A 19,522-nucleotide genomic window follows, 5' to 3' on the forward strand; every position below is an offset into this window, starting at 1 on the left:
TTAATCAGTAGGCACTACTAAGGAGAGGAACATTTCATACTTTCCCATGTTCCAAGGCTGTGCCTGGTACCCATCTATTCTGCTGCTGTCCATTGTACAACCAAAGGGGGTAGGGTTACTGAGGGGTCGGTAGCCACTCTACCATAGCCTACCTCTGATTAAATATGCTGGCTTTTTAGAATTCATAACGGTAGGAACAACTTGTCTTGGCTCTCTTTTAGGTGTATTGTTAATATTTGCTTGGGAAAAACCTGGGGAGGATCGGTTGCCTTTAAGGCTTGTTCTGCTTGTTATTGTCTGAGTCTTTATAGAATTCTTATTAGGTCAGTTATTTGGAAATTTAGGTGCAACTCATACATAAATGTTACAGTTTCAGGGAATAAATCTTGAATTATCTTAGACAGTTTGAAGCCATTAATAACATAAGTCTCAGGTATCTTTTGGTAACAAAGCCAATTCCAAAAAAATCCCCAAATCCCTATGCCTCATACTATTCCCCAGAAGGAGATGCCGCGTGCCTGTTCTAGGGAATGTCTGCCGTGCAGCATTCCTGCTAAAATGAGCCTTGTTCAGTTTTAGACTGGGAGGAAGGCACGGCAAATATTGGAGAGGGGTTAAGATGGCGGCGGCAGCAGCTAGGATTTGGGAGATGCAGACAAATCCTATCCAATTCACATGGAACTTTTGGGAAAAAATCCCCGTGAAGGGGGACCGCTCCCTCCTCACATCCTTAAGAATTCTGAACATTATCTGTAAGGAAGGAGACCAGTGGAGAACTAGAAGGAAGGCGGTGGCAGTGGCGATGGCGGTGCTAGTGGAGGCTAGCATTTGGGAGAAGCAGGGATATGATCCAACCCACCCTGATCTTCTGAAGAAATTGCCCCAAAGGTGGAATGCTGCTACCATGCATGCTCAGGAATTCTGGACAACATGCAGTGTGGGAAAAGTGTTGGGGAGAGAATTGAGATGGTGGAGGCAGTGGCAATGACAGCAGCCAGTATCCAGAACAGGCAAAGAGCTGACTCTACCCACCTTGATCTTTTGAAGAAATTGCCCCAGAGGTAGAATGCTACTACCGCACACACTCGGGAATTTGGGACAACATGCTGTGTGAATAGGGTGCTTGGAGGAGAACCAAGATGGCAGGGGCAGTGGAAGTGGTGGTCAGTATTTGGTAGAGGCAGAGATGCAATCAAATCCAACCCATAATTTTAAAGAAATACCCTCAAAGGTATACTGCTACTGCCATACATGCTCGGGAACTATGGAAAACAAATAGTGTGGGAAAGGTGGTCAGGAGAGAACCGAGATGGCAGTGGCAGCAGCAGCAGTGGTGGTAACCAGAGTTTGGAAGGGCAGACAGATCAAGTCCAGTTCACCTTGAACTTTTAAGGAAATCTCTCCAAAAGTAGACTGCTCCTGCCACACATATTCAGGAATTCTGGTCAACATTCTAAGTGGTAAAAAGGTTTGGGAGGTTTCAGAGGGAGCCTAGCATGGCTGGGATGGGGCACCATGCAGTATGTTCTGGGACTCATCAGCCCTCATGGCCACTGCACTCCTCTGTGCAGAGCAGGAGGCCAGGGTGTACGTGGAGCAGCAGAGCCCCTGCTCTCCAGAGTGAAGCTGTGGACCTCTGCGTTTGGAGGGAGGACAAAATTCATTGCCACTAGGAATTTGGGGCCCCAGATTTCACAAAAGACATGTACTGCTCTCTCATATTAAAAAAAAAAAAAAAAAAAGCCGGGCATGGTGGCGCACGCTTGTAATCCTCGCACTAGGGAGGCGGAAACAGGAGGATTGCGCTAGTTCGGAGCCAGCCTCGCTGGTTTGAGACCCTGTTTCCAAATAAAAATATAAAAATAGGCCTGGGAGTGTAGCCCGGACATAGAAGGGCTTCCAGGAACCCCAGTACCACCCCCCCAAAAAAAAATTGAAGAACGCTGGGCATGGGGGCGCACACTTGTGGTCCCCATGCTTGGGAGGCAGAGACAGGAGGATCATGCAGGTTCGTGGCCAGCCTTGATGGCCTGAGAGAACCTGTCTCCAAATTAAAAAAAAAAAAAAGTGGGTTCCTAGGGTAGAGCCCAGAGGTGGAAGGAAGGGTTTCCCAGAACCCCAGTACCACAAAAAAAAAAAAAAACCAAAAAAAAAAAAAAAACGAAGGAAGAAAATAGGGAACATCTGTATATGACCTGAACATAGTGGCAGAGAACAGAGCCCGATGCACAGCAAGATAACAAGGCCGGTGCTGGGATTTTTGAGGCCAGGATGGGAGCCTACCCAGGCAGCTAGGCTGGTGCTGGGGCCAGTGAGGCCGGGATCTGAGCCTACCGTGAGGCAAGGCCAGTGCTTGGGCCTCTGAGGCCGGGATTTGAGCCTGCTGAGGGGTGAGGCCGGTGGCCAGGGCCAGAGAGGCTGGGATCGGAGCCTGCTATGAGGCAAGGCTGGTGCTGGGGCCTCTGAGGCTAGGATCGGAGCTTGATGAGGGGTGAAGCTAGTGTTTGGGCCAGCGAGGCTGGGATTGGAGCCTGCCATGAGGCAAGGCCGGTGCTGGGGCCTCTGAGGCTGGGATCAGAGCCTGCCGAGGGGTGAGGCTAGTGTTGGGGCCAGCAAGGCCGAGATCGGAGCCTGCGGAGGGGTGAGGCCGGTGCAGGGGCCAGTGAGGCCAGGATCAAAGCCTGCATGAGGCAAGGCCAGTACTGGAGCCAGTGAGGCCGGGAACAGAAACTGCCGGGTGACTAGGCCTGTGCCAGGGCCTTTGCGTGTGGGATCAGAACTTGCAATGCGGCATATACAGAGAAATATCAAAGAAAAAAAATCAGATGCTCTCTCTAATATGCAAAAACTAGGAAGAAATGGGTAATAGGAGGGAATCTAGTGGAAGAAGGGGCCCTATGGAGGAGCAATTAAGGTGACCAATCAGAGGGGATGGGAAGGGGGAAGATGGAATCTCATTAAAACATAAGATGTAAGTAAACAAATATAACAATGTTAAACACTAAATCAAGCATGGGATTGAGGGAGCGGGAGGGAATGGGATGGGGATTGGACAAAGGCTAATTGGATGATGTGTACTTGGATATCCACACAAGTCTTGTATTCCATTGTGATGTTTGATTACAATGCACCAATAAAAATTTATTAAAAATAATTTTGTTGGGTGTGATAGTAATAATTTTGCAGGAAAATGTTCATTTTACTTAGAGATCCATTTCAAGGCATATAGGAGTTAAATGACAAAATTTGGGATTTCTTTAAAAAAAGATTATGCAGACATCCTAGAATTTTTACATGTTTTCATATCTTTATTCTAAAAAAGTACCAGTTTCATTTTAGTGCTTTATTGAGAGTTTCAACCTAATTCTACAATAAAATTACTACGACTTTGTATATGAGGCATTTGTTCCTGACAGCAAGGAGAGTTCTACCACTATTTCTATCCTGACTCAGGAAAAGTATGTTTCTTATAAGGTTACTCCCTGAAAGTGGCACATAGGATTTAAATAACGTACCGTGAGGGAGGCGATAATCACAAAAATGGTCTGTACCTGCATGGCACCTTCAGTTTAACAGGAGCAAACGTCTTCTGGGTCTTCAAATCGGAACTCTTTACGGCACACTTGTGAGTTCTGCAAGCTGATCACTGTGAAGATGACACACCGCGCTTCTGAGATACTAATACAAAAGCCTTTTCCAGCTGCAAAACATTGTGCAGGTGTGAGATACTATTTATAGTAAATGCCTGCAAAAATGAAATAAGACAGGAAAAACAGTTTATCATTAGATCCAGAATCTTTCTTTTCCTTTCTTTTTTTGTGGTACTGGGGATGGGAACGCAGGGACATTCTACCTCCAAGCTACACCCCCAGCCCTATTTTTTAAAAATTCTTATTTTATTTTGAAACAGGGTCTCACTGAGTTGCAAAGGGCCTCACTAAATAGCTGGGGCTGACTGCGAACCGCGATTCTCCTGTCTCTGCCTCCCAAATGCTGGGATTACAAGCATGCGCCACCACGCCTGGCTAGAATCTTTCTTGTAATATTGTTTTGCTGCATTATGTTTTCTAACTGATAAAATATAGAATATCTATATTTAGCATTAATATAAATTCTCCTCTTATTCCTAAACAGTGGTACATTTTCTTAATTAAAATTAGTCGAATGAAGTTTGTCATCTGTGCAAAAGCAAATATTCTTTGACCATCCAAGCAAATTGCAGTCTTTTGTGTGTGTGTGTGTGTGTGTGTGTGTGTGTGTGTGTGTGTGGTACTGAGGATGGAACCCAGGGGCATTCTACCTCTGAGTTCTACCCCCATTTTGATTTTTTTATTATTTATTTTGAAACAGGACCTCACTAAGTTGCAGAGGGCCTCACAACTTTCTGAGGCTGGCCATGAACCTGTGATCCACCTATCTCAGCCTCCCAAGCACTGGGATTACAAGCATGTGCCACCACGCCAGGCTGCAAATTGCAATCTTGATTTTATTTATCCTTGGTAATATAAAATGCCTGATCTAACTTAAACTTATGATATCTATGAAACTTCAATCTGTACGCAAATTAGTTTTTAGTTTGAAGAGATTATTGTGCTTTTTCTTGTGAAAAATGTTTTGGCATTTAAAAAATTAGTTGGGGATTATAATCTATTTGGTAAAGGATTAAAAGAATTGCTTTGTTAACAAATTGCTGACTCCAAATGGAAAAAAGGGAAAAATTATTTTCAAGGTAAACTTGCTGAGGTTGTATTTTATCTGGACTTTTGCTTTTCTCAGCTCATTTGTTTATGAAAGTTGCATTTTTATTGTTTTGGGAATTTGTACAGAGTAGAGGGATTTATAGCTTCTTTTCTTAATGAAATGTGATAGTAATGAAAAGTAGAGGCATAGGCAAACAGGATCTCAAAACTACTCCTCTTTTATTTATAGACCACACCTTTTATTTATAGACCACCCCTTCCTTCCTTCCTTCCTTCCTTCCTTCCTTCCTTCCTTCCTTCCTTTCTTCTTCTTTTTTTTTTATTGGTGCACTGTATTCATACATCATAGTGGGATACAAACTTTTGTAGACATACATGCACACATCACCCAGTCAGCCCCCACCCGATCCCCACCCCATTCCCTCCCCATCCCTCCTTCCCATGCTTGGCTTAGTGGTTGACATCTAGTATTATAGCAATTTATCCAAAATTAAAAATGATAATCTCACATAACAGTTTCATTTGTCTGATACCAAGCTTTTGATGACTTAAAGATAACATTTAATTATTTCTTTTTGCTTTCTTTCTTACCAGAGAATATTTTTTTTCTATTTTTTTAGGTGAAACTATCATATATTTATATATTTATTTTTCAGAAAAAAATCTATCCTAATATGGAATATGGATTCTAGATACCCAAAACGATCTTGAAAGAGAACAAAGCTAGAAGATATATATTTTCTGATTTCAAACCATATAAAGCTACAATAATTGAAACAGTGTAGTACTGTTCTAAAGGCAGATATATAAACCATTGGAGTTAAATACAAGCCTAGAGCTAAATTCTTCCCTATATTATCAAGTTATTTTTGACAAGGTTTCCACGAATGTTTGGTGGTGGAAATAATAATCTTTTAACTAAATATTGTTGAAAAATAATAATTACATGGAAAAGAATAAAATTGGACCCTTACCTAATCCCATATACAAGTATGAACTCAAGATAGATAAAAGAACTAAATATAAATCTTAAGACTATAAACTTTTAGAAGAAAATCTGGGTCATAAAACCTCATAGCATTGAAATTGGCAGTGATTTCTTGGATATGATTTCAATGGCACAGGCAACAGAAGAGTATACAAACTCCCTAAAAAATAAAAAAAATTGTATATCTGAAGACAATGTAAACAGAGTTAAAAGTTACTAATAGAAAGGGATAAAATATTTCCAAATGCTATATCTGAAGGTATATTAATATTCCAACTAGAAATCCTAAAAATTAACAACAATAAAGGCAAACAATACAATTTAGAGATAGGTAAAAGACTAACATAAATAATGAACCTCCACAGATAACCAATCTTAGTTGTCTGTTGGATGGAAAATCTTGTTTCTCTGGTTCTAGTGTGTGTTACCTATTTCTTCTTTGTAGTTAATCTCTTTGAGTATTTTCTCTAGCGCTGGTTTTGAAGACATAAATTCCTTCAGTTTCTGTTTGTCATGGAAGCTTCTTATTTCTCCATCTAATTTGACAGAAAATTTTGCTGGGTAGGAAATTTTTGGCTGGAAGTTGTTTTCTTTCAAAATTGGGAATATGTTACTCCAAGCCCTTCTGGCTCTCATGACTTGGTTTGGGAAGTCTGGAGTGATTCTAATTGGTTTGCCTCTGAATGTCACTTGGCCCTTTGCTTTTGTTGCCTTTAAGATTCTCTGCTTGGCTTCCACATTGGTCATTTTGACAATTATGTGGCGTGGGGATCCTCTTCTCCGATCCTGTCTAAAGGGAGTTCTATACATTTCCTGGACCTGCGTATCGACCTCTTGCTCTATGTCTGGAAAATTTTCTGCTATTACTTCCTTGAAGAGATTGTTGATCCCTTTGGTTTCACTTTCTTTTCCCTCCTCTATTCCAATTATTCTTAGGTTAGCTCTCTTAAAATGGGCCCATATTTCTTCAATGTCAGATTCTTGCTGTTGGGTATTTTTTTCTAGATTAGAAACTATGCGTTCATTTTTGGAATGACCATCTTCTAAGAGCGAGATTCTGTTCTCCATGTGTTCTAATCGGTTGTTTGTGCTTTGAATTGAGGCCTTCATTAATTGCATCCTTTATCTCTTTTTGGCTCTCTCTGAGTTCTTTTCGAAGCACCTCTATTATTTCTACAGTTATTTTCCTGATTTGATCTTCTAGAAATCTCTGATTTTCTGTTTTATCGGTTTCTGATGTTGTGGGGTTGTGGGCATTATTGCTCCAGTATTATTCCTCTTTCCCATGATTTCGGAAGTTTGTGCCTTCTCTGGGTTCTTCCCTTGGGTCATTATGACTTCACTTAAGGTGCTCTGGATCTCGAGTCTGTAGTATCTCAGACCCCACTACTCCTTTACTGGGTTGTATCACAGAGTCTCCGACCCAGGGAGTTGATAGAGGCTGCTTTAAACTATGGGGGGTGCCAGGTTGCAAGTTCTCCCATGGTGTGATATCTCTGCCACTGCCCCTTTTTGGGTCAAGTCCCAGGGAGTACAGTACTGGGATTTCTCCTCTGTGGCCCGCAATTTGACTCACTGTTCTTTAGTTCGCAGATGTAGCTGTACTGGACTCGGTGAATTCTCTGCTGCTGCTGCTGGTGGCAATATGTTGCCGTTGCTACGCCCTCGGCCATGAGGCTGGCTTATTTCTTCTTGGTTTTGAGTTCCACTCTGAGTCCCTGCAGCGTGTGCTGAGCTCAGCCACTGGGAGCTTTAGATGCTCCCTGCGCTGAAAAATCCCGCCTGGCTGTTCCGCAGCGGCTCACCTCGGCTTGCTGTAGCCGTCCAGTGAACTCGCCGCTGCCTCTGGCAGTATGGCGCTGCTGCCACGTACTTGGGCGTGAGGCCGGTGTATCTCCTCTGTGGCTCTGAGCTCTGTTCTCAGTCTGCTTTCTCTCTGTAGCCTGGTGATTTTTTTTTCCTCTGGTGATGGTGTTTTCTGGCTATGAAAGGCGCTGATTTTGTGGTAATGGAGATTGGTTGTTAGCGGGGCTCTTAAGCCCCGCTTTTCTCGGTCGCCATCTTCCCGGAAGTCTCTCCCTTCCTTTCTTCTTTCCTTCCTTCCTTCCTTCCTTCCTTCCTTCCTTCCTTCCTTCCTTCCTTCCTTCCTTTTGTTCTTCCTTTCTTTCCTTCTTTCTTACTGAGTATTGAACCCAGGGGCATTTTACATTCTACCTCTGAGCTACCCCCACAGCTCTATTTTATTTTTCACTTGGAAAGAGAGTCTCATTAATTTGCTGAGGGTCTTGTTAAATTCCTGAGGTTGGCCTCAAACCTGAAATCCTCCTGTCTCAGCCTCCCAAGTACTGCGATCACAGGAGTACACCACTGTGCCCAGCTTTGAGACCATATGTTGGACACTTGTGGAGTGCAAAGGACACGCATTAACGGAAGCATCACAGCACAGTGGGTGCTATCATCATCGAGATGGGCCGAGGGACTTGCCCAGGCTGATCATCTAGCTGAGTGGGGGCAGGTCTGGGATTCTGACTTCAGCCCTCCTTCCCTTAAGCATTATAATCTTCTGCCCCTAGGATTGTTATTGCTGATTTTGCCATTATCATTTCCCCCTTGGTGTTCCTACCGGAAAAGACACTGCTTTTCCAGAAAAATCTTAATTTGTGGGTTTATAAGAGACGCTCTTTGATTGAATAGAGGAGTGTGTCTAAAATGCCTTTTATTTATTTATTTATTTTTGGGTGGAACTGGGGGTGGATCCCAGAGGCTTTCTACCTCCGGGCTATACTCCCAGACCTTTTTTATATTTTATTTGGAAACAGGGTCTCACTAAGTTGCTGAGAGCCTCACTAAGTAGCTGAGGCTGGCTTAGAACCTGTGCGATCCTCCTGTCTCAGCCTCCCAAGCGCGGGGATTACAAGCGTGCGCCACCACGCCCGGCTTAAATGCCTTTTAATAAGGGAGATGCAGAGGCAGGAGAAAGCATTCCATGTAGCAGCACAGGGATCACGGGCTTGCGGCGTGGGTTTCTGAACTCTCTTCGGCCAGTCTGCTCTCATCAGGGACCGACCCTCGGTTTGGCGCAGTCAGGACAGCCCTGGGACACACTCATCTGCCTTTTCTGTGAACACAGGGCAGACCTCAGGCCCTGCAGCATACAGTTACCTGTTCTTCATACCAAGGGCTCCTGGCCTTCCCTGTCAAGTACTGATACAAAGTATTCTGTATAAGCAAACTTCTGTAAGCAAAAGAAAAAATGAGCTGGCTGAAAGAAAAATATTAAGCAAATTATATTGTGTATGGTTTGTGGGTTATGGTAAATAATATGGGCTAGGCTATGAAAAAGGGGCAGAGGTTCAGCAGGGACACTGAGAGCAGTCTTGGGATGGTTGCAGCTTGAGAAAAGGCGTGGGTGAAGAGGGAGTTTGGAGAGGGCAGTTTAATTTGTGGAAAGGAAGCTTCACTACTGATGAGCAGTAAGACCAGGGCTACAAAACTATATGAATGCCATTAGTAACAACATCTCTCCAAACCTTTCAATAATCACTGCTACTCCTAAACGACTCTTTCTTTTTTCTTACGTGAGAAATTTTCTTGTGTTTTTGTAGATCTGAGGAGAAAATTAAGCACTTCATCCAACTTAAATCTGAAATGTTTGTTAAAGACAATACTTTGAGGAAAATACTTTGTTTAACCACGGAACTTAAAGTGGCAGCCCAGAAAAATTTTATCCTGAGAAGGCTTTTCTGGAAAGTATGTACTTTATTTCTAGTCTTTAAAACTTACTTTTTCTGATTATTGAATTTAAACAGAAGTGAAAATAGAGACAAAAGTTGTATTCTGATGCTATAATTTTAAATGTTGATTAAATTAGATACAGGTTATGTCTTAAGACTTGAACATTTGTGAGATAGTCAATGATGTTTATGTGTGTGTATGGGGTGGGGGTGGGAAAAGAGAAGAACCAGCACAAAGTAGCTCACATGCGTTGGGTTGGAGTCAAAACAGAGGTCTTAGAGGGGAAGATTTTTGGATGTGAGTTGTAAAATGGGAAAGTAGATTTCAAGATGTTTTACTGTGCAGGTGCCCTTATGGTAAAAATATAATCCTAAAAAATTACTTTTAAAGCCAGGCATGGCGACAGATGCCTGTAATTCCAGTACTTGGGAGGCTGAAATAGGAGAATTGAAGATTTGAGGCTAGCCTCAGCAACTTAGCGAGACTTTCAGCAACCTGGCAAGACCATGTTTCAAAACTAAAATATATCAGGGCGTAACTCAGAGGCAGAATGTTCCTGGGTTCAATTTCCAATAAAACACACACACATGCACGCGCGCACACACACACACACACACACAGTTTGTGTGTGAGCTACACTCCCAGCCCTATTTTTTATTTTTTTATTTTGAAAGAAGTTCTCAATAAGTTGCAGAGGGCCTCACTATGTAGCTGACACTGGTCGTGAGCCCGGATCCTCTCGTCTCAGCCTCCCAAATGCTGTGCCACCACACCTAGCTCACATACTTACTTTTGACTGTAGTATACATATTTTTAAAAAATGTGACTCCTGGGGAAATCAAGGCAACCTAGTGTCACTTGGTAAATGACAGGCGAAGGCATTAAGAAGCCCAGGTGTGTATCATTGTGGTTCAGATGAGGCCGAGGTGAGGGGTGAGCCCTGCCTCAGACCCAGTCACACTGATGGATACATGTCATATCCTCATTCTGGCCAGTTATCTCATGCACGGCCACCGCCATTTTATTGAGCAGTGATGCAGTACACAGTCTTTCAAACATCAGAGACATTCTGGCCATTTGTTAGATTCTAGGTGACCAGAACTCTTGGCTTGCCCAGACTGGGGTGACCAGCTGCTCCGGTTGCTCGGGACTGAGGACGCTCCTGGGTCATCGGAGAACTAGGACAGAGTCAAGCAAAGCAGGGTGTTCGATCACCCCCCTTAGAGGACAGAGTAGCTATAGAGAATGATGTCAAGTGCCTGACGGCACTGAGACTCAGGTGAGGATAATGTGGTGCCACGTAGTCTAAAATGTCAGGGCTCAGCCGGGCGTGGTGGCACACGTTTGTAATCCCAGTACTTGGGAGACTGAGACAGGAGGATCGCAGGTTTGCGGTCAGCCTCAGCAACCTCGTAAGGTCCGCTGCAACTTAGTGAGGCTCGCTTTCTTTCTTTCTTTCTTTCTTTCTTTCTTTCTTTCTTTCTTTCTTTCTTTCTTTCTTTCTTTCTTTCTTTCGGTGGTACTGGAGGTGGAACCCAGGGGCTTCCTACCTCCGGGCTACATCCCCCAGCCCTATTTTTTAGTCTTTATTTGGAAACAGGGTCTCACTAAGTTGCTGAGAGCCTCACTAAGTAGCTGAGGCTGGCTTCCAACCTGTGGGATCCTCCTGTCTCAGCCTCCCAAGCGCGGGGATTACAAGCGTGCGCCACCACGCCCGGTCATGAGTCTCTGTTTCAAAATATAAAAAAATAGGGCTGGGGGTATAGCTCAGAGGTAGAATGCCCCTGGGTTCAATCCCCAGTACCACACATACACACACAGAAATGTCAGCCCTGGATAGATCCTATTAGAAATGATGGTGCCTTTGGTGCCATTTAAGTTTCAATGCTGAAACTTGAGACGATTGTGGAAAATACAGAGTTGGCATCAAAATGACTAAGTTGATTATGAAAATGGAAATGGAAAGGCTAGAGAACTAGGGATTACCACCCACCCAAGGAAACTGCTCCACTCCATTTCACACATGGTATCAATTTAGTCAGCAACTGATTGTGTGGGCTTGCTTGTTCTGAAATCTCCCGTGGCTCTCCTTACTAAATTAAGTACAGACGCTGGCATTTAAGGCTCTCCACTAATGGCCTCTGTCATGGATTCTGAATTTGGACAGGCAGGGCCTTTATTTTAGCAGGGTGGGGTTATCAGCAATGGACCATCTCTGGCTAGGGCAGGCCCCAGGAGAACTAATCCAGCTGTAGATGCTTGTGAAGAATGCCCAGGGCTCAGGGTCCAGAGAGATCTCTACACAGAAGCGAGCAAAATGAAATATGTGGATATTTCAGCACGTAGGTGAAATTACACTCAGATGTCATGCAAGCATTTGACACCAGCAAGATCTACTTACTTAGGGTGTGGAAACAGGTTCTTCATGGAATATGAGGTCTGGGGCAGGGAACAAAGACCCACAGATTGTCATGATTAGAAATGTCTTTTCTTATCAAAATTAATCTGGTCAGAAGTGTAGGAACAAGACATGTGTGTTTTGTTCCACACTTGGAAACGCTGCAGCCGTTCTTCAATGTAATATCCTTAGAGGGACTAAAAGAGATGTTTCCATTCAGTTGTCGAAAGGCCAAAGTGAATGAAGAAAATAAAGGCACATGGGTGGTGTCACTCTTTGGGGTATTTCTGCACTTTAGTGGACTACCCATGACCATGCCATCTAGACTTGGTAGCTTTATGTTTTCTCTCTATATCCACAACCAGAATCTATTTTCATCTTCGTTTATACAAAGTTATGATATCTGACTAATTAATGTCAACGTTCTTATGTTTTTTAGGAGTCATTCATTCATTCATTCGGTTCGATACTGGGGATTGAACTCAGGGGCATTCTACTTCCTAGAATACCTCTAGCCCTTTTTTCTAAAATTAATTTTGAAACAAGGCCTTGAGCTGGGTATGACAGCAGGCACCTATAATCCCAGTACTTGGGAGGCTGAGACAGGAGGACCACAGGTTCAAGGAGTGTAGAAGACTCTCAGCAACCTAGTAAGACTACAAAAAACAAACAAAAAAGAACAACTTATGAGGTGCGAATCACTTTTCAAGGTTTACAAATACCATCTTATTAGTCTTCACATCAACTTCAGGAGGTGAACAGTTAACCCCATTTTAAAGACAAGAAGATGGAGTCACAGGGAGCATAAATAATTTGCCAGATAGTACATAGCTAACAAGTGGCAGAGCCGGGGATCAAGCTCAGAGAGCTGGGGGAAGTCAGTGTGTTAAATTGCTACACTCTGCTCAGTCATCAGGCACTGGGTAAGGCCAAGTGTGTGCAGAATGTCCCTGTCCGTCCAGTGCTGCCTCCTCCTCCTCCTCCTCCTCCTCCTCCTCCTCCTCCTCCTCCTCCTCCCCCACCTCCTCTCCTTCTGCACTGCCCGCCTCAGCTTCTTTTCATGCCGTATAACCTACATAAAGGCACACAGATGCTGGTCTAATCAGAGTCCAAGTTGTCACTAGTAATTAAAAGTCCAGGAGAGAAAAGTGGAAGAGAGAAGCTGTCACCGTGTCTTTTTCCTCAGCACCGACTTGCCTGATTTCATGGGCCGGTGCTTGTTTTCATGCTTGAGTTGTCTCCTGAGACTGAGTAAGAGCACAAGAATCTCAGTTCCTCAGCTTTGTGTCAGTGGCTATTGAGATAGGACAAGCTGTGTTTCTATGGTATGAGCAGGAATGTTACTAGCAGGTTGTATGGTGCTTATAGGCTGCACTGGTGCTGTGCATTTGCTTTTGCGTTAGGCTACATTTTGAAAGAAGAGCTTTCCTATACACTGTTTCATCATATCCCTGCACAGGTTGAATGGCTTTGGAAAGGCAGGGAGTATAGTGTTCTATTCCCTAAGTGCACTGAATGGTTTGCCTGAGATTAGACACATATTTCTGGATGGTCTTTAAGACAGCAGTTGAGCCAGGCCTCCAGGGCATCCCAGAATATCACCCCTGAGGCTTGCTCTGTTCACCAGGACAGAGGTCTTCCGTTTATAAGTAAAAAGTATGTTTTAAGTTTAGATTCTACTAGTATTGAAGAGATATTGTAATTTATTTCTCTAATAAAGAACAAATCATTTCTTCATACTCTTATGTAAAACTAGAGAGTTTTAACAACGATACCTTAATTACCATCTTCCTTCCCACTTGTTTTCACAGACCAGTGACCTTTTCTATTTCCTAGTAAACAAACTGCATGAATATTTGCCGGAGTCCAGGGATAAGAATGCACTTCACAATAAACGCCAAAGGGCTGATGAGCTGATGTAAGTACTAAAGATAATTAGATATCCCCTCCCACACGGGATGTTAAAGATAAATGGAATGCACTAGAAAAAATATATGTGATATTGATGCTTACTGGTGCTGCAAGATTTGCATCAAGTAGATTTTTTTTTTTTTTTTTGGTGGTACTGGGGATAGAACCCTTCTACCTCCGGGCTACACTTCCAGACCTATTTTTATATATTTTTATTTGGAAACAGGGTCTCTTAAGCCAGCTAAGGCTAGCTTCGAACATGTGCGATCCTCCTGCTTATTAAGCGCGGGGATTACAAGCGTGCGCCACCACGCCTGGCTCAAGTAGATTTTTTTCTTTTTTTTTTTTTTTTTCCTGTGGTACTGGGGTTCCTGGAAACCCTTCTATTTCTGGGCCACACTCCCAGACCTATTTTATATTTTTATTTGGAAACAGGGTCTCTTAAGCCAGTGCGGCTGGCTTTGAAACTGCGCCATCTTCCTGTCTCTGCCTCGCAAGCTCGGGGATTACAAGCGTGCACCACCACGCTGGCTCAAGTAGATTTTTAACAATAGCATTCCTTTTGTTCTAAGTTCAGTGGAAATATAGACAAGAAACTTGTAATACTGGCTGCCCCCAAAGGGGAAAACGTTGGGTCCCTAGAGGGGAGACCTCTTTCACTATATTTCCTTTCCCATCTTTGACATCTGGAGCCACATATTGCCTATATGCGATGGACCAGCTTGGCCGGAGCACTGGAGACTGTTGGGACAGGATTCTTGGAAGGTGGGCAAGGATTCGGCTTAGTTCTGCAGTGGCTTTTTCTGCAGCAGTTTTTCCCCCTTACCAAATAAAACTCCTTCAAGTTCCTGTTCACGGTCCTAAATGTGGAGATTTGTCTCCGGGACTTGGGAGGGAGAAACCTGAAATGACGGACCCGGACAATTGCCTCTTGTGCAACTGACAAAATTTATTACAAAATTAGTAGGAACTAGATCAGTAGGAAATAGAGAAGAGAAAAAAAGCAGCATGCTGACCCGCATGCTGGGGAGCCCGAAAATGGAACTCCGGCCCCTTTTGGGGACCTCAACCCTTAAATAGATTTTGTATTGGTATCTTTCTCATCAGCGTTACCAAGGCAATGGGCTAGTTACTTATTCCTTAGCCAGGTGGTGCCTCTTTGTCTCCGGACAGTGCATGTACTAAGTGCAAGGGTCAAGAATCTACCTGGCCCTCGGCTCTATTGTATTGGGCAGTGTTGGTTGTTCATCAACTAGGGTGTTTTGACGCTGCACACAAAGCTTACCTGTCCTATATCCAGGCTGGATCCCAGAGGAGAGGAGGTAAACAGAGGCACCGGTTGCCTCTATTGTAGTTTTGGGGCTAATGGCTTCAGTTGATTCTTAAGGCTTTTACTATAGGTTAATGATTAGAATGAAGGGCAAAAAGACAGAGAGGAACTCTGCATTGTAATTGCTCTCTGCCTGAATGCTTGCACAGCACCTAAGCTCTGAGTAGATTTTACACTTTGGAAATTATTAAAGCAATTTTCTAATACCAGCACATTAATATATTTTGATGCCTCTTTCCAATACTGGTACATTTTCCCCTTCTGTCTTCTCTAGCCAATTTTATTATAGCTTGGAGCAAGGCAGGGGGAGTTGGAGGGCTCAGACATACATTACCAGAAAATTTATCTTCCACAGAATCAGTTTCTCCCACAGTTTTGATTCCGGGACCTCATTTTACATCACCGGAGCCATACCAAAAGAACAATAGCTATGAAAGAACATCCAAGAACAAGGAGTAGTCTGACCAGGAACCACGCTCCCTCAGGGCTTGCTTTCTTTAAGCATGTGCCACATCATGCATGCAGTGATCACGCAGACTCCAAGGGAGGCAGGCCATGGAACCTATATGAAAAATTAAAAGATGGGCATCAGTACTTAGGAGGCTGAGATAGGAGGACTGCAGGTTCAAGGTCAGCCCCAGCAACTCAGCGAGGCCCTCTGCAACTTAGTGAGATCTTGTTTCAAAATAAAAAATAAAATAGGGCTGGGGGTATAGCTCAGAGGTAGAATGTCCTTGGGTTCAATCCCCAGTACTTCATACATGCACACAGAAAAAATTATTAAGATAATTTAAAATAGTGTGGAGTTACCTTAAAAGCTTATGAAAAACTATATACACAAACGGGACTATGAAAGTGACCCAGTCCTGGAATGAGCTGCCATTTCTCCACTTCACACATAGTTCTTAGGCCTGTAGCAATTGAAGACCAGTGCTCATACAATATTGGCAATTTGATACGCAGAATTTCTTTCCTCTACTTTTTTATATGAATATCTGAAAGCAATTCTATCAAGGATTATTGATTTTGTGAAATTTTGAATTTCTAAAGGAATCATGCCATCTCTGTGGTTGGTTTTTTTTTTTTTCTTTTTCTCTTTGTTTTCTAGGGCATGCATTGAAATTATCCAGACCCTAGGACTGATGTTCAGAGAAACAGAAATCGAGTCATCGCGCATGAACACACTGGCAGCTAAGAAGTAAGGTCTTTGAGAAGACATGGGGACTTGTAGTTTCAGCTCGTTAACAGTCCTTGTTGAGCACATTCCAGAACTCATAACTCTCTTGCGTCTCTATCCAACCCCCTGGTAAATGCATCACATTCTTTTGTCTATCCACTTACTTCTATGATGAGTGGATTAATTGGCACATGCTGAGTTCTCTTTGTCCATTTGGACTATTAAGGGCACAAAGATTTTTTAGGCATCTAGCATCATTTCATCTTTTGTTTTAGTCTGGTGAACCTGAAAAAGACCAAATGACCCATCACTCATTAAAAGCCAGGCAACTGGCTTTTAATTTTCAAAGGTTACTTATATCCACAAAACAAAAATGATATTGCAAAGGAGTTACTGTAGCCACATTATGTAATGGTATGTGTCACTTAACTAGGGGCATCTATGTGTGTTCACACAAACCTAGATGGTGTAGCCTTCTGGACACCTAAGGGTGCTACACTGTGTGTGTATACACTATATAAATATATATGTGCATATATATAGTATAGCCTGTTGCTATAGGCTTTTGTGTTAGTAAATACACAAACAGGACAAGTTTAAAGAAAGCATGGGAGAAAACAATGCAATCAAGAGATGCAGTAAACAGGAGATGTAGGAGGCTGCTTCTGGCATAAACTTTTTATTTACAAGTAAAAGGAGTATAGGCTGATGCTTAAAAGTAAAGTATAATAAATGCATAAACTAGTAACATGGTCGTTTTTAGGCTGTATGAATACATAATGGGTGTGTGGACATAACCACATGTGCTGTACTTTCCTAGGACCCCAGGCAGCAGTAGGTTTGCTGTTGTGCTACAATGTTATACTGGTGACAGGTGACAGATTTTTTTTAAGCTACATTATAATCTTATAGGACCACTGTCATTGTCCAAAACATCATTGTGCAGCTTGCGACTATAATTGTGTGACCTTGGAGTGAATGACCTTGGAGCATTTATTACGGTATAGAATGAATTGGAGCCGGGTGTGGTGGCACACGCTTGTAATCCCAGCAGATGGGAGGCTGAGACCGGAGAATCGTGGTTTGTGGACAGCCTCAGCTACTTAGTGAGACCCTTTACAACTCAGTGAGACCCTGTTTCAAAATAAAGAATAAAAAAGTGGGCAGGGGGTTGTAGCTCAGAGGTCAAATGCCTCTGGGTTCCATTCCAAACCCGCAAAAAAAAAAAAAATGTATATGACCAAAAGAATATAGTAATGACTCTGCCTTCTCTTTGTACTCAGGATTGAACACAGGTGTATTCAAACCTCCCAGCTACCCCCCCAACTCTATTTTAGTTTTTATTTTGAAACAGGTTCTCAGTACAAGTTGCTGAGACTGGCTTCAAACCTGTGATCCTCCTGTCTCAGGCTCCCAAAATCTGAGATTACAGGCAGGAGTTATCATGCCTGGCATTAATTTACATCTTTCTCACAGGAGAGCCTAGAGTAGATAGGCAAGCTTTCCTTCACAAGGCCAGCCAGGGACCTAGGTTCCTTCCCTTCTGTCTCTCTGCCATCTTCTATCATGCGGTCTGTTCTCAGGGTTAAAGCTGGCTGACCTTCATGACTCCATTACACCATTGGGAAGCAGAAAAAAAAAAAAAGCAGAAGGCAAGCACATTTCGAGGCTAAGCGAGGCATGTGACACTCTGCTCACCTTCTGTTGCTGAGCACTGCAGAGAGCCCGGAAAGCGTGCCTGCAGTTGGTAGCTATGGGGCAGGCTGTACTTTGGATGGCGATGAAGACATTTCTTATTACAAGAAATGTGCGGGGCACATTCAAACTCTTTCCCCAAAAAGCTCATGTTTGCCTGTTTTGCATGTTATCTGCTTGACTTTTTATTTTTTATGTATTTTTTAATTTTAATTTTAAATTTTTTTTTGGTGGTACTGGGGTTCCTGGAAGCCCTTCTACCTCCGGGCTACACTCCCAGACCTATTTTATATTTTTGAAACAGGGTCTCTTAAATCAGCGTGGCTGGCTTCGAACCTGCGCGATCCTCCTGTCTCCGCCTCCCAAGCTCGGGGATTACAAGCGTGCGCCACCACGCCCAGCTCTGCTTGACTTTTTAAAAAAAGATATATTTTCATTGGTGCATTGTAATTAAGCATCATAGCGAAGTTCAATGTGGTACAAACATACAGTCACACAGCATTCAGTGTGTTTCCCTCCGGATCGCCCTCTCTCCCCCAGGACGCATTAGCGAGATTGGGAGTGATGCCTTGGTATATGGATGCAGCATGATTTGAACTGCTCCCTTCACCAAGCCTCCTTTCTCTCTTCCCACCTCCCTCCCCTGTCCCCTTCCACTGTTCCACTGGTCTCTCTCCTCATTTACCTGAGGTCTTTTTTGTTCCCTACTTTCTCTCTGGCTTCCATATGAGAGAGAAAACACGACCCTTGACTTGCTGAGACTGGCGGATCTCACTTCGCATAATATGCTCTATTTCTGTTCATTTTTCTGAAAGTGATGTAATTTTATTTTTTGGGGGGGGGCTGAGTAAAACCCCATTATGTGTATATATCACATTTTCTTGATTTTTTAAATGTGTGCTCATGGGTCATGAGTTACATTCTTGGGCTACATTCTGGTTAAAACCTTAACTTTTTATTTTTTCATTGATTAAACTCATTGTATTAAAAAGTAGATGAAAGATAAAGACCATGGGCTCTAAAACACTCAAACCAGGGGGAAGAATAAGAACTTTTAGTAATATTTTTCAGGTTATTTATTAAAGACAGTTAAAAGTAGGTGTTTTTTTTGCGCCAGGCGTGGTGGTGCACGCTTGTAATCCCCGCGCTTGGGAGGCGGAGACAGGAGGATTGTGCAGGTTCGAAGCCAGCCGCGCTGGCTTAAGAGACCCTGTTTCCAAATTTAAAAAAGTATAAAATAGGTCTGGGAGTGTAGCCCGGAGGTAGAAGAGTTTCCAGGAACCCCAGTACCACCAAAAAAAAAAAATAGATTTTTTTTTGGTTATTGTTTTAGTACTGGGGATTGGACCCAGGGGCTTTCTAACTCCAAGATACACCCCCCCCCCCAGCCCTTTTTTTTCTTTTTTAATTTGGAAACGGTCTTTTTAGGTTGATGAGTCTCACTACTTGCTGATGCTGTCCTTGAACCTGTAATCTTCCTGTCTCGGCCTCCCACCTGCTGGAATCACCATAAAACAAGTTTTAATGATAATACTAATTAATTATTTTCAGTACTGGGAACTGAACCAGAGGCATTTTACCTCTGAGC

General features: G+C 43.1%; 1 protein-coding gene across 2 annotated transcripts in view; it reads left to right on the forward strand.

The window, feature by feature from the left end:
• Positions 1 to 19,522, forward strand: part of LOC308270657 (uncharacterized protein C12orf56) — a gene marked incomplete at both ends in the record, with an annotated part of 104,482 nt that overhangs the window by 66,100 nt on the left and 18,860 nt on the right. For both annotated transcript variants that reach the window (XM_080706674.1, XM_080706675.1), the window contains 3 exons: positions 9,294 to 9,438; positions 13,633 to 13,739; positions 16,171 to 16,260. In XM_080706674.1, the coding sequence (XP_080562800.1) occupies positions 9,294 to 9,438; positions 13,633 to 13,739; positions 16,171 to 16,260 (342 nt within the window). The remainder of the gene's footprint in view (positions 1 to 9,293; positions 9,439 to 13,632; positions 13,740 to 16,170; positions 16,261 to 19,522) is intronic.

The sequence above is a fragment of the Muscardinus avellanarius genome (genome assembly GCF_963383645.1).
Source record: "Muscardinus avellanarius genome assembly, chromosome: 11".
NCBI lineage: Eukaryota > Metazoa > Chordata > Mammalia > Rodentia > Gliridae > Muscardinus > Muscardinus avellanarius.